General features: G+C 38.8%; 2 protein-coding genes across 7 annotated transcripts; one reads left to right on the plus strand and one right to left on the minus strand.

The window, feature by feature from the left end:
* The first annotated feature begins 1,184 nt into the window (after positions 1 to 1,184).
* On the plus strand, positions 1,185 to 4,188 carry LOC110920653 (pre-mRNA-splicing factor CWC25 homolog). Its single transcript, XM_022164835.2, has 4 exons — positions 1,185 to 1,551; positions 1,642 to 1,774; positions 2,726 to 2,887; positions 3,387 to 4,188. The coding sequence occupies exons 1-4, from the start codon at positions 1,364 to 1,366 to the stop codon at positions 4,047 to 4,049; spliced, it is 1,146 nt and encodes a 381-aa protein (XP_022020527.1). The 5' UTR covers positions 1,185 to 1,363; the 3' UTR covers positions 4,050 to 4,188.
* Positions 4,189 to 5,655: 1,467 nt separating this feature from the next.
* Positions 5,656 to 23,166, minus strand: LOC110926176 (myb family transcription factor PHL7). Of its 6 annotated transcripts, none has more exons than XM_022169930.2 (9): positions 23,013 to 23,166; positions 22,861 to 22,924; positions 22,054 to 22,091; positions 7,066 to 7,291; positions 6,786 to 6,862; positions 6,667 to 6,709; positions 6,488 to 6,545; positions 6,307 to 6,376; positions 5,656 to 6,190 (listed from the first exon to the last, which is right to left on the minus strand). In XM_022169930.2, exons 3-9 carry the CDS (start codon positions 22,057 to 22,059, stop codon positions 5,807 to 5,809), a joined length of 864 nt encoding a protein of 287 aa, XP_022025622.1. In that variant the 5' UTR covers positions 22,060 to 22,091; positions 22,861 to 22,924; positions 23,013 to 23,166; the 3' UTR covers positions 5,656 to 5,806. The 6 variants fall into 6 exon arrangements, with proteins under 6 accessions (XP_022025622.1, XP_035842017.1, XP_035842016.1 ...); XM_035986124.1 differs by having other exon boundaries at positions 21,964 to 22,091; XM_035986123.1 differs by having other exon boundaries at positions 22,857 to 22,924.
* Between the last annotated feature and the right edge of the window lie 485 nt (positions 23,167 to 23,651).

Here is a 23,651-nt window from a genome sequence, read left to right on the forward strand (position 1 = left end):
TCACAAATTATCCTTATATTAAAAAACCAACGAAATGAACAGTAATAAATAATAAATATTAAAAAGAGAAATGAATGAACAATAATAAAAATAGAAATGAATAAATAGTATCAGGTGTCGGTACCAGTATCAAATTTACCGAACTGAGTGTATTTTCGGTATCCGTTCAGCACCGGTATTCATCAGGTTTTACACTCAAATACCGGTGTCGTACCAGTACCGACCGTATCAAGCCGTATTGTACCAGGTATATTCGGTACCGGTACCCCTTTTGGGGATTTCGGTAACGGTATTTTCGGTAACGGTTGGTACCGAGCTCATCAAATCCTGTAGCAACGTAGCAATGCAAGTAATTGCATAGTTTAGATTACTTTTCATACACACAGTAAATAACTGTGTTTCGATTGAATGAGGTTTTATATACACAACAACTTATTTTGATTTATTTTTTTGTCTTTTTACGTAATGATTGAATCGTAGCATGTAAATAAACTTGGATATTTAGATTATTGATTAGCAAATCGTATCAAATCCTGTAATCAAACCGGTATCGTATCGGTACCAAATTTACTATACCAAATCATTTTCGGTACCAATTTGGTACCCACCTTTTGGCGTTTCTAGAATCGTTACTTTAGGTTCGACACCGGTCTAGCACCATACCTATATTTATTGATTTTTACCTTCAAATACCGTACCGCATTTTCGGTGCCGGTACCTAATTTCGATAATTTTCCGGATCGGTACTTTTGACGCCGTTACCGGTACCGAGCTCATCCATATTTTAAGGTGTTAACACTGTAATAACTGAACTGAAAACAACCGAATTTCCAACATGTAGCACGTGGGGGTCCTATTATTATTATTATTATTATTATTATTATTATTATTATTATTATTATTATTATTATTATTATTATTATTATTATTATTATTTATTATTATTATTATATATTAGATTATTTAAAATCGCTTTTTTTGGACGGATTGACTATTCTTCGACGTTTTTATTTATGTTTTAATATTCGGTATCTGTTTGCCATTACTGATACGCGTTTTACAGTCATTGGGTACCCGCCGCAACACGCGGGCGGAAATTTAACTAGTATTCTTAATTTTTCACCATTGCATAGGGTTGAACCGGTGACATATGCCTTGACCACCAAGTAGACGACTACCTACATTGGCTTGGGCAGTATATAACGGGCAGATCGTATGGGATCAGAAAACGATATCAGAAAAACACAATTCCCCCAAAACCCAATATCTTCCGATCCAGCCAGCCTCACCTATCGACCAATTCCTTCCTGGATCTTAAACATCTGTGTATCTTCTTCGTCTTCACCTTAATCAATCAGCAACCATGGGTATGAAATTTTTGAACAAGAAAGGATGGCACACCGGTAGTCTCCGCAACATAGAAAACGTCTGGAAAGCAGAGCAGAAACACGAAGCCGAACAGAAGAAACTCGAAGAACTCCGAAAGCAAATTCACGAGGAGAGAGAAAAAGCCGAATTTCGTCAACTTCAGGAACAGGCTGGATTAGTCCCGTAAGTTAGGCTTAGGGTTAGGGTTTTTTTTTTTTTTTTTTGTTGATATGAGTTCTAACAACGGTTTTTGTTTGATTTGTGTGGCTTTAGGAGGCAGGAGCGGTTGGATTTTTTGTATGATTCTGGATTATCCGTAGGGAAGGGAAGTTCTGATGGTGGATTTAAGGCGCTTGAATCGTTTCCGGCTAAGGCGGAACCCGAACAGCCTTCTGCTTCGACCAAGGTATTATACTGATTGTTGTATGAACTATTATTGTTTTACTGCTTGTTTGTGGTAGGTAATATGCCCTAATTACTGAGAATGTTATAATTTAGGAAGAACTCTAGAGTGAGTGGTTTGAGTGTCTAATGAATGGTTTGTTTAAATGAGGATGATATGTATGAATCGAAAACATGCCTGATAGGATAGTTGCACTTGTATGGTTTTTGCTACCTGGGGATCTTAGCTGTTCTCCAAATTTTAGACATGATCTGATCATATATGGAAACATCTCTACGAATATATAATGCTTAGACGTAAGGCGCACTCAGGGAAGAGAGGCATCGCTTCCGATGGTGTGAGGGTACAAGTGTACATGAGGCGCAGGTCTGTTTTGCTTGAGGTGCGCCTCTTGTTTATGGGCGGATTTTGTGCAGCAGGAGGTTGTACACAGAGGTTATTTATATGTATATAATTATATATTGGTTATTTACATCTAATTTTGTTGTATGTGATGATAGAAACCTATTATAAATACAAAAAAAAAAAAAAAAGATTACATAAATACCTTTGCCTCAGCTCTGGGGACCTTATTGCCTTGGTATGCCTCGCTCTTTTTAAAACCAAGATATAATGTGCAGATGATGATTTAACTTGAGTCCTTTATACCTTCTCTATGACCATGTTGTGATAAAGTTGAGGAGCTGCACATATATCTTATTGATTTGGGTAAAGTTACAGTATGTAGGTATGAATGAAATACTGTTCTAGATGGTCTTACAAAATACCTTATTGACTTGCTCAGTTTCTGCTGAAGCATGTTTCTACATAGACTAGAAACCAAGTGATTCTACAATAACCATGTATTTTCTTTTCTGAGGTCATTAAGTTATCATGATCTTGTTTTCAGTTTGATTTGATTTATATCATTTTTGTAGCATTTGAATATATTATTAACCGTGTTTGTTGCAACAGCCCTCTGCGCCAGGTGCTTTATTCGAAGATAAGCCTCAGTCTGCTAATGATGCATGGAGGAAACTGCATTCAGATCCCTTGCTTATGATAAAGCAGCGTGAACAGGAAGCACTAGCTCGTGTCAAGAATAATCCAGTTCAAATGGCCATGATTCGCAAATCTGTAAGTTCATGATTTTGTCATTATAATATTAATATAATATAATTCTTACTGTAAATACATACATCATATCATATATCTATATCTATACTATAATGCATAAGGAAAGGACATTTTAAGATACCCAAAATTTAAGAACTTTTTTTAGTTTAATGCATAATGTACAACCCCAAAATGGCCATAACCTTTTCGTACATTAATAGTTAATAGTTACACTTTATCCCCCTTATAGAAAACCAACTACCCAACGATTTTTAAATGGCCATAACTTTTTCGTACGTTAATATTTTTTTTAAGTTACACCATAAAAACAAGTTTTTTATTCTCTTTAACTTGAGTGTATTATAGCTATAGGTTTTCTTAATTGGAAATTTGATATGTTACCTGTTTAGCAGTGTCTTAAGAGTGAGCAACAACTGAATTGTTAACATATGTGTGTGTGTGACTTTTTCTGGGATACATTGTTACCTTTGCTAATTTTCTTATGAATGTTGTTTGTCAGGTTGAAGCCAAGAAACACAAGGAGAAAGCCTCGGATGGTGAAAACCGCAAAGAAAAACATCATCGCAAGAAATCAAAACACGAAAAACATCATTCGTCTTCATCCAAACATCGTAACAACTCAGACGACGAAGAAAGAAGCATAAGTCCCAGACACGGCTCAAAATACAAGAATAATGACCATTACAGGACGAATGAGCATGAAAGAGAGAACCGTTCTGATTCTCAATCTGCTAAAAGAGACAGCGACGACAGAAGGCATAACGAACATTACAGGATGAATGCTGAAAAAGAAAGAGAAAACCGTTCTGATAAAAGAGATAGGGAAGACGGAAGGCACCGTCCACCAACACATCCGAATAAAGGCGGTAGCAATGGACCACCTAAGCGGCTTTCGAAAGAAGAGAGAGCTGCTAAGCTTAAGGAGATGCAAATGGATGCTGAGCTGCATGAAGAACAAAGATGGAGGCGGTTGAAGCAGGCGGCTGAGGATGATGCTAAGGAGGTGAGCCATGCAAGTTCTAGCGGCAGGAACTTCTTGGATGCCGCTCACAAAAGTGTTTACGGGGCAGACAAGGGTGGGAGCTCCACAATAGAGGAAAGTGTCCGGCGGCGCACGCATTATTCACAACGCAGGGAAGAAGGAAACGCGTTCAGACGCTAGACTTTCGTTATGTATTTGGTTGAAGAGTGTTTTGTACTATACCATGTTATGTGAGAATGAATTTACTTGGATAGGATTTGATGTAATTGAAGCTTTTCAACAACTTATTTATCGCATCTTCATCTCCTTGTTTTTGTAAGCTCTGCAAAACAAAAGGGTCAGGTAACGGATCAAATTATGGGCTGTTTGGTAGCCTCTGAATGGTCATTAAGAGGCTACCTTTTAATGGAACCATTAAGAATTTTACCAATAAGAAGGTAGAAGAATGTGACATCTGATGATTTACCATTCAGAGGTTACCTTTTAACCATTCAGACTTGAGGTTACTTACCTCTTATTCATTCAGAGGTTATAAACCATGAAGAGGTAGCATCTGAATGGTCATTAAAAGGCTACCAAACAGCCCCTTAGGTTTGTCAAACTGGGTGCGGAGTCGTCTTAAAATAATATCAAATTGGTCTCGTCAAAATAGGTTTAATCACTAATATTAGGGGTGCAAACGAGCTGGGCCCGAGCTCGAGCTCGATTAACTTATGAGAGCCCGGGCTCGATAAACAAACGAGCTTTGTTTTAGGCTCAAGCTCGGGCTCGATAAGGCTCGGCTCGATTCGATCTTTTTCTCGAGCCGATCTCGAGTCGCTCGCAAGCCGCTCGGCTCGTTTGCACCCCTAATCACTATATTTAATTAGGCTATAGGGTGTGGTCATGACCCTCATGACCACCATGATCCTCCACATAGGCACCATGTCATCCATCTTTAATTCATCATTTAAAACCACTACCCTAAGGGTGTGGTCATGACCCAAACCACTATCCCCTTTATTTTTTTTAATTTATTTTTCTCTTAAAATTTTCAAATGGGAGGGTCGTGGCAATAGTGATTTAATCCATGGGAACCACCATCAATCAAGGAGGGGGGGTGGTATACCATTTAATTAATGGTCCTATGTGGAAATAATGTTCCAATCCATGACCCCCACACCCCATAGCCTTATATGACAGCTATGGTTGTTGCAAACGGTATAAAACAACCTATTTTTAAGGAATGTGGCATGATTAGAGATTTTTTCGGCAAGAACAATCAAACCCCGACTAAAAGTAAGTCGATTCAAAGCTACTCGACCTAGAGTTCCGGTTTTCTTTTTAGTTAAGGTATTCATCTTTTTTTGTTTTTGATCGATGTAAAACACAACTTTATATATTGGGTTACACGACTTTATTTTTTAGGTTACATCGGACAATTTTTTGTAGGTTACATCGGACAATTTTTTGTAATAAAACAACTATATGTAATTTTTTTTGTATCATAAATTATACCGAGTACCACTACCATAACGAACCGAGTTGTGTACAAAGTGATGCAAGTTTTTTTGTATCTGATATACCGGTAACGAAACGAACCAAACCAATACCCGACCGAACGCCAGTACTGGTATCCGTATCGATACCAGTATTTGTTGTTTAGGTTTTTAATCGATGTAACATATTTGGTTTCTTTTAAAAAATAATGTTTTATAATATTTCTAATACACCTTTGCGACGCACTTACTTGTATCTACGTTTCGATACAAATTTTATTTAAAACCAAACCGCCGCAATGCGAATATAACAACAAACAAATACATTCGTTACTAATATCAACTAATTTGTCTTAACATGAGAATACATATTACAAGTTTTTCAATCTTACCACACTCTTTGGACCTTCTAACCAAATATATGACTCTATAAACTGCACAGGTACAAAACAAAGCATGTTAATCTTCATTGTCAAGAGGCATCCCAGATGAATGACCAAACTGCTGTGTGGTCAAATAAAGTGATTGCTGCTGCTGTGGTGGCGGCTGGTGATGGAATGGCGGCCTAATACTTGACTCAAGTATTTGGTGAGTTAACCCCATGCCCACTCGTTGCTTTTTCACGGACCGTTCCCCTATTGATGAACCCGAGTCGGGTGTTAAGGGCTCACGTCTTTCAGTAATGGCAGGAGCTGCTGGGGTCATGGGATCAGTTACACTTTTGGATTCGTCAGCAGCGCCAGGTGCATCAGCTAGAACACCACCCAGTCTCTGTTGCTCTTCAATGATCTTCTTCAAGTACTTCCCTTGGGCTTCGATCCGTAACTGAAGCTGTTTTTGCACCTATTGTAGTTTCGTTGTTAGTGAGTATCAAGTATCTAAAACAAATTAAACTATTCTTTAAACAAGAAAAGAATCGTATATTACTAGTAGATAATGTAAAGAAGTTAGAATAATACCTCCAATTGCTCATGCAGTCGCTTTTGCACCTCCATTTGCAGCTTGAGTTGTTCAGTAATCTGCAACCCACTGCAAAAAAAAAAAAAAAAAAAATTGTAAGCCTTCAACGGTTGAATATGCAAAACCAACATTATCTTAACTAACACGGCAAAACAATACGAGATGAGTTCATAGACTTACGATGACCCGTCCAAACTAGAAAGCATGTCACCCGATTCTTTCTGGTCAAACGCTTTTCCTTGTATTAGCAATTTTAACAAAAAAGTCAGCACACTTTTCTTTTAGAATGTATAAATGGAGGCTGTTATTACCTAATAAAAAATGATATCAGCTAACGCTTTAGTAATATTACAGAATACCTTCAGAAGAGGAATCCGGGAGGTACTTTGCCAGCCGATATTTCTGTATAAATAATAGGGATTCAAACAAAGGGTATCCAACGATCGGGGTTATATAAAAAAACTAGCATGTGACCTACCTGCAAATGGCTCTTCACATGATAAATGGTTAGACCTTGAACACCCATGACTCTGAGCACACCTTTTGGAGTAGCTCCTGTACAGCCCTCAAAAGTCAGTCATTAACATATGATAATCGCAATTACTTAAAGAGTGAGTATCCTTAGATGGGTCGTTCGGGCCGACCTAGAGGGTGAGCCCATTTATGTTTAAACACTTTTTAAAAATATGTAAAACATAGTAATTTTCAAATTCAACGAATAAACTTAGAGTTGAGCAATGAGCATGATAGTAACTCACTATCGGGGCCACCGAGTTGTGCAACAGCATCGACAAATCGCTCATGAAGCTCATGAGTCCAACGGAGTCTTTGTTTAGAAGCTAGGCTAGGGGAGTTGTTGGAACCGTTCACCACATCCATATTACTTGCACCACTAGTTGAAACCCTATCCACGCATAATATGTTCTTGCAAGCTAAATAAAGTTCAGCCACCACCACCCTTTGCTTGATACACAAGTTATTCACCTAATTTAAAGTCATATAGAGTATATTATAAAAAGTTTAAAACTCAATCAGCATGTATTCTTAAAAGTAGGAATTTGAACTGCAAAGATAAATACAGTTGAACAAATTAGATTAAAACTGAGTGCATTAGCTGAAGAGAAAATCTCTCAACCTTGTAAGGAATTCACAGACGCTAAACAAACTTTGATAATTTCATTCCATAACATAAATCATAAAGCATGACTGGATCTACGCCTAGAAATTTATACACAACTTTAACAGAAAATGGCTTGATCTAAGCCTCGTAGCACACATAAATATATTTTTTCTTTGGGATAACAAAGTATGTAATCTTGCTACAATGATGTGGGTAGACATTTCTGTTTCTATATTTAGTTTTAGGTTACAAAAGAATACGACTTTAAACAAATAAGCGTGAATATATTAAAGAGAGAATTGCAATTATTCTTAAGAAATTATAACTATTTCCCATAGTGTTTATTGCAATGCATACGTCAACCTTGAAAAAGCTTAGAACTGATGCTTGTTTAGAACACAATTGTTAGTGTTAGCATTAAAAACTTGAGGGAGATCAATACTAATGGATCCTTTATAGATTCAGATAGTATCTCCCATCTCCAACACACATAAATATATGTGTATAATAGCTTTATTGGGAGGATATTTATTAGCAATATCATCATTCATTATTGTTAGCTTTAATAGGAATGACGATCAGATAACAATAAGTGTAAGAAACAACGGATTATTAACCTTTGTTTTGCAGATGATCTTTTCTTATTTGCGAGAGGTGATGTTAATTCGGCCAAGTTTATTATGTCCTCTCTTACAAAGTTTACTAACATGTCTGGATTGGTGCCTAGTATTCAGAAGAGCACAGGGTTCTTTTGCAATGTGCCTACTCATGTCAAGGACCACATCTTAGATATTATGCCGTTTGAGGAGGGATCGTTGCCAGTTCGGTACTTGGGGGTTCCTCTCATCTCTTCTAGACTTCTTTATAAAGATTGCAGTGCCTTAGTTGAAAGGTTAGATCAACGTATTATGAGCTGGAGGAATAACCTTCTCTCTTTTGCTGGTAGAGTTCAACTTATTGATGGATGGGTTTAGGAATGTGATTTATATGTGTTTAATGTCTAATCTTATGCATATTTGGTTGTTTATATGTGTGGAATTGGATAACTATGAGAAAATGATGTTTTGTAGGTTAAATACGAAGATTGGATGAGTTTTGGGGAATGTTAATGGATTGAAAATGAAGATATTATAAGATGGCATGATAGAGGGTTGAATTACAAAGACGTGGGCGAAAACGGTGCGTAAAACGGAGCTAAAACAAAGAAATTATGAAGAAAACAATTTTGGCAGAATCTGCCGACTGTAAGCTACGGTTTACCAACTGTAGGCTACGGTTGGGTGCTGATATTTGGTCAGAATTTCAAAACTGTAAGCTACGGTTCCCAAACCGTAGCCTACGGTTTGGGTTACGGAAAAACGTGAATTTGAGGGATTTTATGATATATTAGGGTTGGCTAATGTGGGCAATCATAATCTATCATTCAAGGGTCGATCAAAGGCATAGGGGCACTCAAAGTTGAAGGTTTTTCACTCCAAAAACATCAAGATTCTCCATTCAATCACCGAATCAACCATGATTTCTTCATCAAATCAAGCTTTTGAAGATTCTTCGTGCGAGATGAGCGGCTAAACTTTTGTGGTTTCCTCCGGATGGAGGGTTTTTGTAAGTTAACAGATTTTATGTGTTTGGTGACAATCGTTTTACCTGGTGATCTAAGCATTCGATGCTTTTCATCATGGATTTGATTTCTTGATTGTAAACAGTTACATTTATTTAAACCTTAATTTCTAAGCATTCAGTTCCTGAGAGTTCTAGTAATTGGGATATATTTGACATGGGGTTAGGGTTTGTAAATTGTAATTGATAATCATTCGATAACCTCCCGTTATGTATTGACCGGAGTACTTAGTCGTTGATTATCACAATTAGTTAATCAAAATTAACACTTATGTCTATGTAGGTGTCGCGATTAAACACATAGTTGAAGTTAACTGCAAAACCTGAAATCTGGAGGAACCATCTTTTCTCTTATTGATTTACATCACACTTTTTACTCGTTAATTTAGTTATTTCTCACAATCAAACAAACTGATTTTCCAATTCTGTAGTAGTTAATTGAAACTTTTCATTACGACACTTTCCACAGTCCTCCCTTGGTTCGATACCCTGCTTATTCTATACTAATAGTTTAAATAGGTTTTTGCATGTCCATAACGACAGACATCAAAATGGCGCCGTTGCCGGGGAGGCGTGCGCAAAGTGCTTAGTGTTAAGTTCTAGTTTAGTTAAATATACAAAAATCCAAAAATAGTGTCTCTTTAGTTTGTTCTGTTTTGTTCGGATTTACGCGAGGTTTTCTTGTTTTTGTGTTTTTGTGTTTGTGCAGGTGATCTAGGAAGTGTATGCATCATACTCGGAATTCCGGGAAGTCATCACCATTAGTGTTCGACCCAGAGATCGAGAGAACAGTAAAGCATACAAAGAGAGTACTACATCGTGAGAACAGGATTCTTCAATCACCAACATCAACACTCAAGACAATGGAGAACTTAGCAACACCGGCGAAACAACCCGCAACTTCACAACCGCAACAATTCTCGCCAACACCTACCCAACCTTCACCAAACACTACCATACCACCACCACCACCACCACAATCTACACAACCTACTTCTACATCTCCAGTACCATCATTCTCAACCTTTTTCCCAAACTTTGATAACAATCAACCAACTTCCACCCAAACAACATCTCTTCAACACCCAATTACAAACCAGACTGTCAATTTACAGCAGTCGTCTCCTTACGTTAGAATCATTCCTGATGACACTCCATCACCGATTCAAACTCAAGCACCTAATGCAACATCAATTCCGCCAGCCGCTCGACCGGTTATTTCACAGCAAAGTCAGCCAATGCCAAATCTTTATAGATCAACCATATATGATCAAGGAAATAACTCAGGTGATTTTGATGATGGCTATGAGGAATATGATAACTACATGGGTCAAAACGAGAGACAAGTGGTTAACACGGGTAACTATGAGAGGCAAACAGTCGGATTGGGTGCGGCCGAGAGAGTCAATCAAGGGAACGTAGGGTATCAACAATATGTGCAACCAAGGCCTATACAACAGATGCCACAACAATATCATTAACCTGACCCACTCAATCAGCAGCCTGCTCCGAGAAGGCCGGTAGTGGACATTCCATTACCACCGCCGGCACCTCAGATACAGGGTCAGGCAAGACCGCTGCCACGAAACTTACACCGACCAGTGATTTTACGGGAAAGAATTCCACGTCGAAATAATCAAGGTCCAGTTCGAGGTATAGAAAGCCACTTCAGGCCTGCTATTGTTAACAATCCATCACCGGTTGTGATCCCGCAATTGCAAGGAGGGCGGTCATTCGAAGTACGAACGCAATCAATATCCAGCCTGCCTAAGTTTCATGGTCACGCACATGAAGAACCATATTTACACATTGCTGCATATGATGCACGTTGCAACACAATCAGTAGCCAAGGTTTCTCAGTTGATGATGTGAAATTGGTACTTTTCCAATTCACACTTGAAGACAAAGCACAGCAATGGTTTCATTCGCTACCGTCAGCTTCGATCTTCACATGGGGCGAAATGCAGCAACAATTCTTAGACGAATTTTATACTCATCTGCGTACTAACAATGCAAGGAAGGATATTCGAGGGTTTCGACAACAACCCGGTGAGTCATAGTTGTTAATGGCGAATGGCGACATATAGCGATAAGGTACCTACATGCTACATAGCGAATAGCGATAAATAGCGGGTGCCTATTTTATAAATAGCGATACACTAGAAAAAAATATATATGTATATTATATCAAAATACCCTGGTATACATGCTATTTTACATGTATATTTAACAAAAACCGAAAATCCAGCTATTTTAATTATAGCTATACGTAATTGCTATTTATATTAAAAAAATAAACCGTCACTAGTATCGCTATCTATTGCTACAGCCCTAATAGCGAACCTAGACCTATATGCTACGTAGCGCGCTATAGCGATCGCTACGCTCGCTATTAACAACTATGCGGTGAGTTATTTCACGAAGCGTTCAATCGTTTCAAAATAATGCTCAAGAATTGTCCACATCATGAGATATATTTGTGGGAGCTTATTAATACATTCCACGAAGGTCTAACAGATGAAGATGCCAGGGATGTAAATTCAATATCCAATGGTACTTTTGGAATGAATTACGAAGAAGATGATTGGGAATATTTGGAGAGAAACGCAAGGGCGTCAAAGCGCAAGGCTCAATCTTCTAGAAGTACACGACAATCGGTAGTGAGAGCGGTGGACAATCCACCAGATTTTAGTGGACAATACCCGTTGTGCGGTCATTGTGGGGATATAGGGCACATCGCTGATCAGTGCCCTAATATAATTGGCAAGCAGGATGATGTGAATATGCTGCAAAGTAGTGGGAACAGGTATTCGGGTTCCCAAGGCAACAATCAGTATTACCAGCCCCGAAATCAAAATAACTATCAGAGGGAAAATAACGTCGGTTATCAAAGGAACTACCAGCAAGGTAATGGTCAGGTGAATAATGATATGATGGAGATGTTGAAAGCAATTCAGCTTGACTTACAAAATCAAAGGCTTGAATTGAAAAATCTTGCTCAAAAGGAGGAGATGCGAGATAAAGCCGTTCAATCATTAACCATACAAATGGCCCAACTTGCAACCGATGTGAAGGAGCTGAAGCAGCAACAAGGGAAGCTACCAAGTGATACTCAACCAAACCCCAAGAATCCACGGAGCACATTGATCAGTGGGGTAAATCCAGTTCCTAATAATACTTGTTATGATAATGGTTTGTCTGCTTCGAATGTGATTACAGGTCTAAATGAAGCGGTTGTAGAAGAAAGTGGAATCGATTTGGGGGAGCCGGTTGTCTCCATCAGAGTTGGGAAGTTCAAAATCCACAAGGCATTGCTGGACTATGGAGCAGGAGTGAGCGTGTTACCTGGTAGCTTGTATGACCAGTATGACTTCGGTCCGCTACAAGCGTGTGATAGCATGGCCATGTTCGCAGATGCAAGTTTGAAACGACCACGGGGGGTTGTGAAGAATGTGGTCATCCAACTTGGCGATTTTTACTACCCGGTTGATTTTATGGTAGTCGATTATGCACCATCGCTTACATACGAGCAGCCGCAGGTAGTTTTGGGTCGCCCATTCCTATATACCACGAATGCCCAAATTGATTGTCGAAGCGGAATGGTCACCATGAGCTATAAGAATCGTAAGTTGTACTTTAATGTGTTTTTAAAAACTATTTCTTACGATCCTGTTAATGATGCTTGTCACACAGTTGCTACTAATGAACATGATTCAAGTGTGACAAAGGATAGGTTAGAGGCGAGTGGATATCGGGTGAAGAAGTCAAGTGTGAGAAGGCCATTTGGCGGAGGAAAACCACCTGATGGTGGGTCTGGATGGAGTAATGAAACTGTAGTTAACCCCAACCGAAGTGAAACGGTGACCCTCCCTAAAAAATGGATGGATATGTACGGAGAGACATGCGAGGGAAAACGTGCAGCTGAACCACCCTGAGTACATCAGGTACGGTCTGGCTGAAGACCTAAAACTTAGCGCTCTCGGGAGGCAGCCCGAAGATGTAGAGTATTGTATTTCGTTTTGGTTCGTTTGGTGTGTTGTGTTTTGACAGGTTTCTACGCATTTATCTTCGCGGAGGCAATGATTCAAGTGTATTTTCCGGTCTTGATCGCAGCAGTTACACCACTACAGACACTCACTTGTTTCTGATCAGGTGCATGTGTTTCGCTATCCTGTTTCGGTTTGTTTTTGTTTTTGTTTTTGGTGGTGTTAAAACTTTAGTGTGTTATGGGAGTGTGTTTAGTTATTTGTTTTTAGAGTTAGCCGTTTGGTTTGTTTTCCCGGGCTTATATTTTAAAAGCACCATACATTGGGGACAATGTATCCCAAGTGTGGGGATGGGGGAGCCCGGGAAGGGATTGTGGATAAAGCTTGAAGAGATTGAGATGAGATTGAAATCGATGAAAATTGGTAAAAATTGAAAATTTTTAAAATTTTAAAATTTTTTATCGCCTTAAACAAGCTAATTGGATACGAAAACCTAAAGTTTCAATCACTAATAGGCTTCTTACCGGTAGTAAGCTAGATTAGTCCCTTGTCATGGTTGTCCCTTTAAGTTTCATGAGAGTAGGTTTGACAAGTGTTTTTTAGGAAATGAGTTGAAAAGAGATGTCTACTAGGGGTAACATGTTTTAATTTCATATGCTACATGTCGTCAACCTTTTTACCTTTTCTTGGTGAGATCTTGAGCCTGTAGATGGATAGGATACATTATATTATGAATTCATTTGTTGAGTGCAGGCTACGTGTTATTCTGTGTTAGAACTTGTATGATTCGATGTATGCTGAGACTGTGGATTTGACATGTGCACATAGATGATAAAGGCATTAGGATTTCCCGTTACACCGTTTGTGTTTGTGTTTCGTTTGTGTTATTCACCAAATTTCCCTTAGTAGCCCTGTTGAGCCTAATTACCTTTCGTTTGTTTACCCACTGTTTATTGTGAAAACCCAACCGTGATAATATTGCTATGAAAAAAAAGAAAAAGAAAAAAAAATGAAGAAAAAGGAAAATAGAAAAATATGTAAAAAAATGAAAAAGAAAAAAAAAAACAAAAATAGAAATATTGTGAATGTCGTTTATGTTATTGGGTAGAAACCAACCCAATAGTATAAGGTGTGTTTGAATAAAGTTTCACGGTTTGGTTGTTGTTTGTGAGCCAATTAGAAAAGAAAAAGAACCCAAAAATATTTCCTACCTTTACCCTAAGCCCAAAACCCGAAAGTCCTTTTGATATGTGCCATGTTAGATGATACAGTGGAGGTGTGATTGTCATACAAGCCTATGATTACAGGATTTCATGTTTGCTTATTGTGTGTTTATATACTAGCACATTACACGTTAGTCCAGATATTAACCCGAGAGGAGAGTACATTGTGAGGGGTGTGTAGCATGTGTTTAATTTTAAACATGTTAGTTTTAGATAGACAAGTCTTAAGTTTTGAAATTGCATCATTTACTTGTCAGACTGTCAATCTCGATTGTGTCAGTCTATGGGATGGGTATGACTTGGGACTGAACAGGTTGAACCGGTTAGGGAGTTTAGAGGTATTGTTACTGTGGTGACTACTTCTAGTTGGTTTGCTTGAGGACAAGCAAAGGTAAGTGTGGGGATGTGATGGATGGGTTTAGGAATGTGATTTATATGTGTTTAATGTCTAATCTTATGCATATTTGGTTGTTTATATGTGTGGAATTGGATAACTATGAGAAAATGATGTTTTGTAGGTTAAATACGAAGATTGGATGAGTTTTGGGGAATGTTAATGGATTGAAAATGAAGATATTATAAGATGGCATGATAGAGGGTTGAATTACAAAGACGTGGGCGAAAACGGTGCGTAAAACGGAGCTAAAACGAAGAAATTATGAAGAAAACAATTTTGGAAGAATCTGCCGACTGTAAGCTACGGTTTACCAACTGTAGGCTACGGTTGGGTGCTGATATTTGGTCAGAATTTCAAAACTGTAAGCTACGGTTCCCAAACCGTAGCCTACGGTTTGGGTTACGGAAAAACGTGAATTTGAGGGATTTTATGATATATTAGGGTTGGCTAATGTGGGCAATCATAATCTATTATTCAAGGGTCGATCAAAGGCATAAGGGCACTCAAAGTTGAAGGTTTTTCACTCCAAAAACATCAAGATTCTCCATTCAATCACCGAATCAACCATGATTTCTTCATCAAATCAAGCTTTTGAAGATTCTTCGTGCGAGATGAGCGGCTAAACTTTTGTGGTTTCCTCCGGATGGAGGGTTTTTGTAAGTTAACAGATTTTATGTGTTTGGTGACAATCGTTTTACCTGGTGATCTAAGCATTCGATGCTTTTCATCATGGATTTGATTTCTTGATTGTAAACAGTTACATTTATTTAAACCTTAATTTCTAAGCATTCAGTTCCTGAGAGTTCTAGTAATTGGGATATATTTGACATGGGGTTAGGGTTTGTAAATTGTAATTGATAATCATTCGATAACCTCCCGTTATGTATTGACCGGAGTACTTAGTCGTTGATTATCACAATTAGTTAATCAAAATTAACACTTATGTCTATGTAGGTGTCGCGATTAAACACATAGTTGAAGTTAACTGCAAAACCTGAAATCTGGAGGAACCATCTTTTCTCTTATTGATTTACATCACACTTTTTACTCGTTAATTTAGTTATTTCTCACAATCAAACAAACTGATTTTCCAATTCTGTAGTAGTTAATTGAAACTTTTCATTACGACACTTTCCACAGTCCTCCCTTGGTTCGATACCCTGCTTATTCTATACTAATAGTTTAAATAGGTTTTTGCATGTCCATAACGACAGACATCACTTATAAACTCGGTTCTCTCTGCGATGCATGTTTATTGGTCTTCTGTTTTCATCCTTCCGTCTCGGGTTATTCTAGAGTTGGAAGCGAAAATGCGGAACTTCTTATGGCCGTCTGAAGATTCGTTTCACAGTGGGAAGGCTAAGGCTTCTTGGAAGTCCGTTTGTGTCCCTAAGTTTGAAGGTGGTTTGGGTATTCGTAGAATAGGGGATGTAAACAAAGCTCTAATGACCTCTCATATTTGGAGTATCTTGATTAAACGCGAGTCCTTATGGGTTGCTTGGATTTACTCATACAGACTAAGAGGTAAAAACTTCTGGGTTTGCAATACGGTTTCTAATTGTTGTTGGAGCTCGCGTAAACTCCTACAGCTTCGTCCTATTATTAGAGATTTTGTCTGGTCAAAGCTAGGTGATGGCAACAACACTTCAGTTTGGTATGATTACTGGTGTCAAGTGGGTCCGTTGGGTAACTTTGTGTCGCCTAGAGCTATTGCTTCGGCAGGGTTCACTACTACGTCTACGGTTCAAGAGGTTCAATTAAATGGAGTTTGGCGTTGGCCGACTGCTTGGAGAGATCTCTTTCCAGTTTAAATCAAATTGATCATGTTCATACGGTCCCTAATGAGCGTGATCGGCTGCTGTGGAAGGATGGCAATGAATTTTTTGAGCATTCTTCATCTTAAGTTTGGCATTCGCTTCGGCATCGCAATCAAGAGGTGGATTGGGTTAAGTTTGTTTGGTTCCCACATTGCATTCCTAAACATGCGTTCTTTATGTGGCTGGTTATCCGACAGAAGTTATTAACTCAAGATAAAATCCTACAATGGGATATCTCGAGAAGGAAAAACATGAACATGATGTGTTGTCTTCTGTGTTATGCGGATGTTGATTCACACTATCATCTATTTTTTGAATGCAGCTATTCATTACAAGTTTGGAACGTGGTATGGAGAATGTAGGCCCGTTTTGGGATGATATTATCGGTTGGATGGCGGCCCGGGTTCGTTCAAAATCAGCCGCTAATTATGGTAGTAAATTGGTGCTGGCTGCGGCTTCATATTTCATTTGGCAAGAGCGAAATTCGAGACTTTTCAAGAACCAAACAAGACCTCCTGATGTGCTAAGTGACGTAATTCTGCAAACGGTTCGGTATAAGCTAATGGTTGTGAAGTTCAAGAACACTGTGAAGGTGCGAGAGCTTCTAAGCGCTTGGGGGATTCATGGAACATTCTTGACTGATGAGTGACTCGGCTTAGTGTGGTTGTCGTTTTTTCTAGATGTTAGTCTAGTAGTTTTTATTGTTATTTGATTTGATGTACTTTCATGGGGGTTGTCCCATGTTTGAACTAGTATGGATGTGTTGGGTTCGTAGGCTTTAGGGTAGCCGGCCCTAATTAGGGTTAGCCGGCCTAGTTAGGGTTAGTCGGCCCTAGTTATTAGGCCCACTTAGTTAACTTGTTGACCAAGTAGGAAACCCTAATCTTGTTCTATAAATACCTATGATGTAATTGTAGTCTGTGTCATTCTGAAAACAGTTGTGAGCATCTAATAAAAGTAAAACCCTAGTTGCAACCCGTGGACGTAGGTCACCTTGACCGAACCACGTAAATTCTCGTGTTCTTTATTTTCTGCTAGTGTGTGTGTGTTTGTTCCGCTTCCGCCCGAGCCTACTCTGATCCGATACCCTAACAAGTGGTATCAGAGCCAAAGGTTCAGTAAAATACACGGTTCACACGGTTATCGCAGGAGAAGGAGAGAGCTGGACGAGAGATCTTGATCTGTTGTTGCTGCCGTCGCCGCTGACTTGTTTATGGCCTGTACCTATTCTCTTGTTACGACTCGTAAGGTCTAGGGTTTGCGCCATAGGGTTTGCTGTTGCAGATCTGGTGGTTTTGGGGTGTTTGGCGATTAGGGTTTCGGTTCTTAAACCCTGGTTATTCGCTGATTTTACGCTCGGGTTTGCAAGAGAAGTCGCTGGTTCGGGTACTTCGGGTTTCTGGTTTATTGAAAGTTGCTCGGGTTTCGGTTGCTTGTTTCCTTGTGGTTTTTTCTGGTTTTTCTCGTTTGCTATGGCTGAAGACGAGATGTTCCGAATCGAGAAGTTCAACGGTACTGATTTTGCTTGGTGGAGAATGCAAATAGAGGCGTTGCTTGGTGAATGCGATTTGGATGTGGTACTGGAAGAAAAACCTGTTGGAATGGATAAAGCTGCCGAGGCAATTTGGAACTCAAAGGACAAAAAGGCAAGAGGTAAAATTACATTGGCTTTGACGAGGAGCGTTGCATTTAATATCATGAAAGAAACAACTGCTCGTGATATGTTAGAAGCTCTGTCAAATATGTATGAGAAGCCGTCTGCCGGTAATAGGGTGTTCTTGATGAGGGAACTGTTTAATATGAGAATGAACGAAGACAGTTCAGTTGCTGATCACATTAACAAGGTCAATTCAATTTTGTCCAGATTAGCAACTGTGAGATTAGCAACTGTGGGCATGAAGTTTGATGATGACACTCAGGTTGTGGTTTTGTTATCTTCCTTACCTGATAGTTGGTTAGGATTTGTGACAACGGTCACTGAAACTGCTAGAACTGGAAATTTGAAGTTTGATCAGGTCCGGGATCGTGTTTTGGGTGAAGACGTTCGACGGAGGAACACTAGTAGAGGATCTACTTCTGGTATGCTCAGTGTTAGCAGGGGAAGATGTAAATACAGAAGCAGTGGGAGTCGTGGGAAAAGCTTGTCTAAAGTTGGGAAGAATGCGAGGTGTTGGAACTGTGGTGAAAAGGGGCATGTTAAAAACGAGTGTCCTGATCCTAAGAAAGAGGATGGTAAGCAGCATGTAAACAGTGTTGTGTCGGATGAATCTGACGGTGACGTACTGGTTTGCTGTGAAGAGTCTATAGATTCTTGGGCTATGGATTCTGGTTCTTCGTTTCACGCCATGCACAGCGGGGAGACGATGGTGAATCTTAAAAAATGAGACTTTGGAAAGGTACGATTAGCTAACGGTCATGTTCTTAATGTTACGGGTATGGGAGATGTCAATCTGAAGACTCCACTGGGCACTACATGGAACTTAAAGAACGTCAGGGTAATTCCAGGTTTAAAGAAGAAACTTATTTTTGTTAGTCAACTGGATAAACAAGGACTAGATGTTAAGTTTGGTGGTGGGAAGTGGAAGGTGATTGATGGAAATCTTGTTGTTGCCTGTGGGAGGAGACGAGGATCGTTGTATCTAGTTGAGATACCTCTTGAGGGAGTAGCTGTCCCTGTACAACATAAAGTCCGGTTCATTGAATCTAGTAAGCGGAAGAGGGTTCAATTTGCGAACTTGAATCCTGGTGCTTTGGGGATGTCAGTTGAATGTGGTCGGGGGTTTAAGTTTAAGCCAGTCAGGGGATTTGGTGATAGTGGGAGCATGGGTCGTGTTCCGGGTACAATCACAAAGAACCGTTGGGTTTTGAAGACGAAGATTTCGACTGAAGAAAAAAGCTCTCCTGGAAATAGTTTGCAAAATGTGGAGAGTGGTATTAATTCTCGGTGTATCTCTGAAGCTGGTGGATCGTGCAAGCCGGTTGAGATAGAGAATGGGTCTGATAAGAATGTTGGGTTGGAGCTTGTGGGAGCTTCAACTAGTCTCTCAGGTACTTGATGAGAGGTGTGGTTGCAACTAGGTGGCTTGGATGTGACTGAAGTCTTAGCTTGTTCTTGGAACTGGAGGCTGGGAAGACTTGAACGTAAAGATTACTGAAGTTACTGGTGATGGGTTTCTTGGATGCACTTTGTGGACTATGCAAAGCCTCCGAGTGGGAGATTGTTGGGTTCGTAGGCTTTAGGGTAGCCGGCCCTAATTAGGGTTAGCCGGCCCTAGTTAGGGTTAGTCGGCCCTAGTTATTAGGCCCACTTAGTTAACTTGTTGACAAGTAGGAAACCCTAATCTTGTTCTATAAATACCTCTGATGTAATTGTAGTCTGTGTCATTCTAAAAACAGTTGTGAGCATCTAATAAAAGTAAAACCCTAGTTGCAACCCGTGGACGTAGGTCACCTTGACCGAACCACGTAAATTCTCGTGTTCTTTATTTTCAGCTAGTGTGTGTGTTTGTTCCGCTTCCGCTCGAGCCTACTCTGATCCGATACCCTAACAGGATGCTCCATACTACTTGTTTTGTATTGTTCTGTTGATATATAGAATCACCGGGGTAACCCTTTACCCAAAAAAAAAAATAGGAATGACGATCCACTTTGAAAGTAGAATGAATCTTATTGACCTTGTTTCAAGTTCTTTGAAACATTTCCTTCTATCTTCTATCTATTCTTGTCAAACGAAATTGTAAGAAATAAATATGTTCAATTTTCACTAATAGGATGCATATTAGATTACGATCTTTATCGTATAGATAGTATCAGAATGATGATTGTTAATAAATGGAACAACACTTTTATCATTTTAAGTCTGTATGATACTCATTAGTATTGCCACTATTGTTAGTTTTATATTTTTAATTTTTTATAAGTAGGGATGAAATGCCACACTACATGAATGATATTGTATACAATCAAGGTTTACGAATTAGTATATGCAAATTAAGTTAAAGATTTAAAAGATTAAAAGGGTGATGTATGGACTTTGAACTTTGAAGAACTTAAGAGATAATGGGGCCATAGTTGTCGATAGCGAATAGCGACAAATAGCGACAAGGCACCTATAGGCTACGTAGCGAATAGCGACAAATAGCGACGGCTATTTTATAAATAGCGATTACACTAGAAAAAGATTTTTGAAAATTGTTATATGTATATTACATCAAAATACCCTTGTATATATGCTATTTTACATGTATATTTAACAAAAACTAATAGTTAGTAGCAAAGGACTTATATGTTGGGTGTGTGAATAAAAAAGTCTCAAAAGGTGGTAAATACTTTGTCCCACATTGGTGTGTGAACAAAGTTAGCGGTTGTTTATAAGGTAAAGTCTTTACTAATCCATTGTAGCTTTATTACATGTTTTACCCATAGTTATCAAAAGCGTGCGCTTTTGGCGCCTAGGCGTTTTTTCTGGGCGATTCCCAGTAATTTCGCCTTTGATTCCTAGCTAATTATAGCGCAGCCTAAATCCTATTGATATTTAATATTTTTCTTTATTAAGTTGTAATATCCCCTTTTTCTGCAGTATTTATAGGGATTTTACTAACAAATGATATCACTAAAGATCAAAATCTCGTTTAGTAATATTCAGTTTGTATTAATTTGTAAATTCCACTTTTTCTGCAGTATTTATAGGGCTTTAATGCAGTATTTTTTTGCTTACTCTTTTATTACTTTAATGAACTATTTGTTTTCGAATATTAACATGTTGGTTTTGAGTATTTTGTTATCTGAGACTTTTTAAATGGAGTATGAACATTTTTGTTTTGGTTTTGAGTACTTTATTGCTTTAATGAACTTTTTTATTTTTTTTTATTTAAGTGCGCTTTTTTTTTCTCAGGCCCACGCTTTTTTTGCGCCTATCGCCTAGGCCCTAAGCGGAGCCTAAGCGCCTTGAGTGCGCTTCACGCCTTTGATAACTATGGTTTTACCACAAGTCCTACCCGCGCGCAGGGGGGTGCAAAAAATGAGTTTCTAAACTGGAATTTAATTGAACTCGTGCATGCCCGCGCGTCCTGCGGGCACGAATGCAGCCCCGGGCCCGCGTTGGCCAGTTTTTGCACAATTTAACCTCTGCTTTTTTAACCAGGTTATGCATTTTTTTTGTATTAAAAATCGCCCAGACGAGAGGTGAAAACCTAAAAAAAAAAACAAAAAACAAAAAAACAAAAAAAAACTAGGATCGCTAAACTCGCTATTCATCGCCATGACCAACATAGCGACACATGGTCGCATCGCCATAAAGCGCGCTATAGCGACCGCTATGGTCGCTATCGACAACTATGAATAGGGCATACATGGTGATTATATCTTATTCTACTGTGATAATAAAAGGATGGCTTATGGAACTACTTGCAGTCATCCTAGGAATGAATGACAAAAATATTCTGGTCAAGTCCCGCATGATAAATTCATAGGGTTTGTCCTTTAACTTTATACCAATTTGCACCATGTGTCCTTTGTCTTTAGAAATTACACTGAGTGTCCTTTATTTGAAACTTTTGCACACCACAAGTCCTTGACACTAACCTCCATCCATTTTCTTGGTTAAGACCAGTCATGTGCCCCTGACGTGAGGGCAAAGCGAGTGATATTGATGTCAGGTATGAGGTATCAGAGTGGTAGTTTAAAAGATTATAGTATCTATAATAGGACCTAAATTTAAACAACAGAAGACAATTAGCAGACTTTCTCTATTATATATTCTTAAGATATCTAATCCACATTTGCCCCTAATAAGATCAGGACATCACTAAGTTAAGATTTGATAGTTTAAGGATATAACATATGAACTTTGAGGAACTTAAGAGTTAAGACATTAAGGGGCATCAATAGTGATAATATTTTATCCTAGTGTGATAATAGAAGGATACTTTACACAACTACTTGTAGTCAATAGTCATCCCCAGGATTCAATGACAACGAAACTTTGATCAGTGTATCGTTAACCAAAATTACAAAACACCAATAAAAGAAGTAATATAGATAGAAGGCTAGAAAAGCCCCAAACAGTTCTAATAACACTAGAAGAAACTCAACAGCGTCTGATCTTATCCTTATCGGCTAAACAAAGGCTGTGGAAACAAAATTAGCCAAATTCAGCCAGCAAACGTAATTAGGTCAAACAAAATACTGGCTCCAGATCACTAACAATCCTCAACAAAATATACAAACTGAATTTTGTATATTTAAAACAATACAAGCTTATCGCATTTCAGACCAATCAAACAGATAATTAAGCAATCAGAATATAATCTCCTAAATCACTAATAAGCAACACCTAACTACTAAAAAAGGTTAAAACTGAATCATGTAATCGAACAGAGACTTACTTACTTAGGGTTGAAATCGAGCAAATACACCTCCGGAAAGTTGCAAATCAAATCGATACTTGCGATGACTGTGAATAAAACGAACAAGTGATTAGACATTTACGCAATTGATGTGGCGTATAGAAGAAGAAATCGAAAGGAGACGATGAGATGTACCGGATTCAGATGTGGAAAAATTCGAGAGAGATGATTTGAATGGCCGGCGATGGTATATTGTTGTTCTTCTCCGGGAGTCCAAGGGCACCGGAAAGGTAAGTTGTGTATATATATGCTTTGCTATTCACGTTTTTGTCCGTTTGGCTAGATTCTTTCTTTCTTTTTTGTGGACTCAATACATTTGGTAATACAAGCGACCATCACTATGCAAAAACCGGTTCGGGATGGTTGGACATCAACGCGGTCGATCATCTGCCACGTAGGCGTCATATCATAGTTCTTTAGAGGATGATCCATCATGGCAAAACACTGAAAATGGAAGGATTATCCTATCCCACCAATTATGGCAATTAAATTATTTTTTTTTATTTTTGCAACGGAAACATCTTGAAAAGGGGGTGGGTTTTGTCTTTTTGTGGCATGGCACAAACGTCTCCAAAGAGACGGATAGGACGACGACGCTTGGGGGGAAACGGTGTTGACACCGGCGCCGCACCGGGACGTCCCTAGGACGGACCCCATACCGGAAAGCCTTATTTGGTCATGGTCTTCCCAATTTATGACATGGTGTGTTAATAATATCACATAGTTTGGTAAAATGTTGAGCAGGTTTAAATCATAAACGGGTTCACACGTTCA

The sequence above is a fragment of the Helianthus annuus genome, chromosome 17 (genome assembly GCF_002127325.2).
Source record: "Helianthus annuus cultivar XRQ/B chromosome 17, HanXRQr2.0-SUNRISE, whole genome shotgun sequence".
NCBI lineage: Eukaryota > Viridiplantae > Streptophyta > Magnoliopsida > Asterales > Asteraceae > Helianthus > Helianthus annuus.

Bases quoted from the DNA above. Each gene is read 5' to 3' on its own strand.
- LOC110920653 (XM_022164835.2), top strand. From the start codon at position 1,364: ATGGGTATGAAATTTTTGAACAAGAAAGGATGGCACACCGGTAGTCTC. The intron at 1,552-1,641 runs GTAAGTTAGGCT...GTGTGGCTTTAG, and splicing joins GAACAGGCTGGATTAGTCCC to GAGGCAGGAGCGGTTGGATT. The intron at 1,775-2,725 runs GTATTATACTGA...TTGTTGCAACAG, and splicing joins AGCCTTCTGCTTCGACCAAG to CCCTCTGCGCCAGGTGCTTT.
- LOC110926176 (XM_022169930.2), bottom strand. The intron at 6,863-7,065 runs GTGAGTTACTAT...AGGGCTGTACAG, and splicing joins ACAACTCGGTGGCCCCGATA to GAGCTACTCCAAAAGGTGTG. The intron at 6,377-6,487 runs GTAAGTCTATGA...TTTTTTTTGCAG, and splicing joins TCTAGTTTGGACGGGTCATC to TGGGTTGCAGATTACTGAAC.